This window comes from Buceros rhinoceros, unplaced genomic scaffold (assembly GCF_000710305.1).
Source record: "Buceros rhinoceros silvestris isolate BGI_N320 unplaced genomic scaffold, ASM71030v1 scaffold326, whole genome shotgun sequence".
In the NCBI taxonomy this organism is placed as follows: Eukaryota; Metazoa; Chordata; class Aves; order Bucerotiformes; family Bucerotidae; genus Buceros; species Buceros rhinoceros.
The window spans coordinates 1-5,254 of NW_010417846.1; the positions used below are offsets into that span (position 1 = coordinate 1).

Here is a 5,254-nt window from a genome sequence, read left to right on the forward strand (position 1 = left end):
TTTTTTTTTTGCAATAGCTGCTTCTCCCAGCAAGACTGAAATTCCCCAATTTCCCAAGACCTGATTACCAGAGACCATATGGCTGGCCAGAAATAACTGACAATAATTGGACAAGTATCTATGGCTTTTTTCACCATTTGTTTTTAACGGTGTATTTTATACTAATACAGCAGCTCGGCTGCTGTTCCTGGTCTGTTGATGCTGCTATGGTGTTTTGCGTGGTGACAGTCACTGGTGCTTCGCAGACACCGGGAACTGTTTTCCATGTGCTATTTGCAGCTTGATTCACTGTATTTTGAAAGAGCTGCAACAGATTCTTCAGTGTCTCCTTACTTCAGCTTTATCATTGCTTTATTGTAGTAGAGGTTGTTCCTGTTTGACTGGGTTCTACTTTTATTACAATTGCCTTACTTGATCAAGGCTGAAACATTTTTGTTGAATTCATAGTTCATAATCTCTTTGCTATAGGTCACTTTTTTCAAATACAAACAGTGAGATGTCGCAGAAAATTGAACTCATTTTTTAGGAAAATCTAAAAGCTTATTTTTATAACTGCAGGTTTGATTTACATTTAAAGTCTCTTTTTTTAAAAGCAAGATCATCTAGAGGACATCGAGATCTGAAGCTTTTCATTTGCCCATCAGATTGATGGTGATTCAAGAGTTTGAATGGATTAATTTCTGTCTTCTGTCTTTTGAATAAAAGTAAAGCTCACAGCAGCATTAGAGGCTCTAACACAGGTTAGAGCTGGAGGCAGTCTAGCTGGTATTACTGAGATTGCTGGGTTCAGCTGAGATCCCAAATGTGTATGGGAGGAAAGCTTCCTGGAGTGTGGGGAATGTCTCACTTAGCGAATTTTAGCATTTGCATGTCAAGGTTCCTTGTGGCACTAAGGAATCATGAGGATTTATCTTCTTTTACCTGCAGGTGTTCGTCTGGATCGAGTCCGTGGAGGCCGTCAGAAATACAAGAGGAGACTGGATTCTGAGAGTAGCACTTATCTGAGCTTACAGATCCCTCCCCCAGCTAAAAAGCCGCGTATGTATTAGTCGGGAATTGTGGTCCTCTGAGCAACCACTGAGTTTCTTTTTATTGGTCTCCCAAAACATACAGTGGAGCGGTTGTCACTTCCGATTCCTGTATCAGTCACCATCACTACGATTTTTTTCTTATGATCATAGTGCAGAGATAGATTAGGTAGACCTCAGGTACAGCCCAGGTGCTGTACCCATTGCACCTAGGCTTAAATACCAGACCTTTCCTAAGAGATTATGTAAATCCATTTAGTGATATTCTGGTCTTTCCCTGTATCCAAGCTATGTTAACAAAACTGGTCTCGTGTTGATTTCTCTCTACCATACTACCCATAGTTCTCTAAACCTTCCCGTATCTCGCCGATTATTCACACCACCTCCTCCCCTTGTTGGACCTACCTGAAACAACGGCTGACAGCCTTACGGTAGCTTCCTGCTTTTGTCATCCCTGTACAGAGCTGGTTTGACACAGGCAGATCACCACAGCTGGAGTAGCTGCAGTATAGATTTCTCCTGTTGTGACCAAAACCATTTCTGAGGTCCTCTGGGCTCCATTGTCATGTCTTATCCCAGGAAGATCCTTCTGGAGAGGGCTGTTAGGACACCTTATGTCACAAGAAATACAACAACAACTTCTCCTTTGAAATGTGCAGTGACTAAGATCATCTCCCACTTGCTGGTGGCTGAGCCAGAGAAGATTTATGCCATGCCTGATCCAACCATGCCGGAGAGTGACATCAAAGCCCTGACAACCCTCTGTGACCTGGCAGACAGGGAACTAGTGGTGATTATTGGCTGGGCAAAGCACATCCCAGGTAAACAGGGGGAATTGCAAGAGTGTAAGCATGAACAGCAAAGGGAGCTATTATTTGTCACTGAGCTTATCATCAGTTTTGTTTTCAGCCAGGATTTTTACGTATAGTGATGGGTGGAAATTAGTCACAGAAAACTGCTTGTGGTGGGCTATCATTGGTAACAAACTCCAACCTGGCCTATGGTGTAGGTGCGCTGATTACTGACTGTATGCGTGTGTGCCCTGTGACTATGCAGAAGGCTTTTGAGATGATACGGTAAAGTTCTAGGCTGTGCCTAGCATTGAGTGGCACCGTGAAAGCATCTGAAAATAACCCTTGGGATGGTACAGTGGCCTCTGGTGATTTTACCCCGCATCAGCATGACCTATGTCTGTTCTGTTGTGTTTATAGATTAATGAGTGTTATGGCAGTGACTGGACGTCGATGCTAATGACAAGGCAGGTACCGGGCGTTCTTGCCCAAACTCAGGAAAGCTTTTGTCGTACTAGATTCGTCATAGAACAAATCCCATTGGGATGGAGGACATACTTACTATTGTCAGTGAATCTCCAGGCTTCTGTGCTGACAAATAATGAGGACAGCTTAACTGGCAATGTGACTGGCCTCAGAGGGTTCACTGACCGTGTCAAATGAGTGCTTGTACAGTTGAGTGATATGGCGAGAGCCTCACACCTGCAGGTAGGATGACCCAGGCTGAAGGAGCTGACAGGGCCTTCAAGGGGCTTCTGGGAACAAAGATGTGGACTGGGAAGGGAAAATACTCCCTCTCTCTAGTTCTCCCCTGCCTCCTCCAAAATAAGATGTGTTGGATTTGGGTGTGGAGAAGGTTGACCAGGGAACTTGGGGGATGTCCTTGGGGTATGTCCTTGGCGTTTATGTGTCTGCTTTCCAAAGACTGCTTCAGACACTCACTGTGAACAGCTCACTACACTCCTGCCTTCTGTCCCCCTTTGCTGTGTCAGGAGAATATCTGAGGCTCAGCCACAGGATCAAAGGATTTAACCCATATTGCACGTTGTCCGGATCTCACACTGGATGGGTCTGTTTTGCTTTGCTTCTTGCCTTCAAGTTCTTCCTTGTTTGGTGAGGCGTCTTCGCATGATCAGGCAGTTCAGTTCTCCCACGTATTTTCTTTCTCTTTTTAGCTCCTCTTTCAGCTTTTTGGTGGCTGCTTCTCTTATTTTATAGGGAGTATTAGTCCTGAGACACAAGGGTTAGTAGTTTTCTGGGCTATATGGAATATGGATGTGATGGGACTATGAAGTCTGGTGAAACTTTTTCAGGACACTATTCCTGGGTAGAGGTTAATCACAGTGGTGCCCTTCTTACATGAAATCTGCCGTATCTGCAGGGATTATACCTGTCACTAGTGCTGGAATCCATCTTGGGCTGATTCATCACAAGTGGGGTTACAGCGGTGATTAGGAAATTCAGCCTGGATTGCTCTACTAACCCAGTACGTGGGGTGTGAACAGGAATGGTTTTAGTGCAATGCAGTTAGCTGCCACAGCTGTCCAGTCAGGCGCCGTTGTATGTTCTTCTAACTTTGGCTCTTTCTGTTCGCACAGGGTGCCCTGCTGTAGGTACCTAGCTTGCAGCTGTGGGGTGAGCATGAGATGCTCAGCTCTGAATTCCTACAAAGTTTTCCAGCCTGCCGTGGTGATATTATCCCCGAACAGCAGTATAGTGGAGATTACTCCTGCACTATGAAAGGGGCTCTTCTCCTTTCTGAATGGCAGGATGTATCTGCCATCACCTCAATTTTCTGAGTGGTTTCCTTTTTTATCAAAGGTCCTGCAACACCATAACAGCCATCAGCCTGGCACAGTTCAGACCAGCAGCAGTGGTAAGGACCACCATTATAACAAGACCGTGTGCACAGGAGAGAGCTCAGGGACTGATACACAAGGGAGGAGTACGGAGAATCAAACATAATAAAAGACAGTTCATAAAAACGGAACAAAATACCCAATAGTTCTGAAACAAATACTGAGTTAGGCAGCAAGGGGGCAGAGCAGGGCAGGGCTAGGACCCTGCCAGGTGTCTAGATTATCCATGCCCAGTGTTTCTGCCTTCCAAGGTTTTTGAGAAAAACATGACGTTGCTTCCTGTGTGCCTGAACTTTTGGTCAGAGAGGGTTGGAGAAGGGGACACAGGTCACATAGTCCTGCCTTGTATTCATGCTGGAATTAGTAAACAGCAGTGTGAAGCTGAAGGATCCCAGGTATCAGCACAAACTTCTACCCGACAGTGTTAGCAAATAAAATCAGTTAAGCTTAAAGACACTCTCCTAGGATAACAGGAAAGCATCATTTAATGGTGTTTAGCAAATATTATTAGCTCAAAAGCTTTATTAGCCATTAGATCAAAAGCCACACTTAGCCAATGTGGTGTTGTCCCCTTCTGTACAGGGCCCCCTCCCCCTGTGCTAATTGCCTTTGAACAACATCTGCATTTTCTGCATGCCTTGACACAGGGAAGCACGACTTCTCTTGAGGGGCGATGATGAAGGCTCTCCACGGATAGCTGTTTTGCCGTTCTCACTAGGAAGGCGATAGTACTAGCACAGAATGAAATATGGCAAGTGGAGTGACAGCAGCTGTGTCTGGAGTGGCCTCAGATCCTATAATTACATCTCCCTTTATTACCTCTGCTAATGGCCCTCCAGGATGACAGAAATGATAATAAATTAACAGATTATGAACTCCACTTGCCACAAATTATATGACTTTTTTTTTTTCCACTGCCAAACCAATGAAATAAATTTTTAAAAAATCACAAAAATTTAAAAAAAAACCCAAAAACCTGAATGTCACCTCGGCTATTGCAAATAAAACAGGTTTTCTCAACCTGCCAAACCAATGAAATAAATTTTTAAAAAATCACAAAAATTTAAAAAAAAACCCAAAAACCTGAATGTCACCTCGGCTATTGCAAATAAAACAGGTTTTCTCAACCTGCACCTGGGCAGGAGGGAAATACGCATGCAGCGCTGTGCTAGAGACAGCGGTTCCTCTTTCGGGAGCCTCGGGATGGCAGTGGAGCATTCAGCACCTTTCAGGATCAGACCTAAGAAAAGCAGCGAGAAAGGGATCACTAGGGTCACTTTCTGTATGCTGTGCTATTGCACAGTTCAGGAACGGGAAAGGGCTGGGTTCTGGCAATTCTTGGGAGCTCTAACATGGCGAGGCAGTTGAATCTCACAACTAGAGGTTCTCCAGTGTTTTAAACCTATAACAGCAAGCCTGTGGTTTTGGCTAGGTGAAATTAGCATTGACCTTCCCTGATCTCAAATTTTACAGCACGGGACACCCCCGGTTATGTGATCTTCCCCTGTCTGTGCAGACTGTAGGGATGCAGGCATAGTCCTCCAGCCCTTGCGTTCTGCACGTGTAAACACTAGAG

General features: G+C 44.8%; 1 protein-coding gene across 1 annotated transcript in view; it reads left to right on the forward strand.

Moving 5' to 3' along the window:
* Nucleotides 1–927: 927 nt before the first annotated feature.
* The window catches only part of LOC104495336 (steroid hormone receptor ERR2-like), a gene marked incomplete at both ends in the record, with an annotated part of 7,343 nt that continues 3,016 nt past the window's right edge, over nt 928–5,254 (forward strand). Inside the window, 2 exons of the mRNA XM_010138293.1 lie at nt 928–1,038; nt 1,688–1,849. Coding sequence (XP_010136595.1) covers nt 928–1,038; nt 1,688–1,849 — 273 coding nt within the window. The remainder of the gene's footprint in view (nt 1,039–1,687; nt 1,850–5,254) is intronic.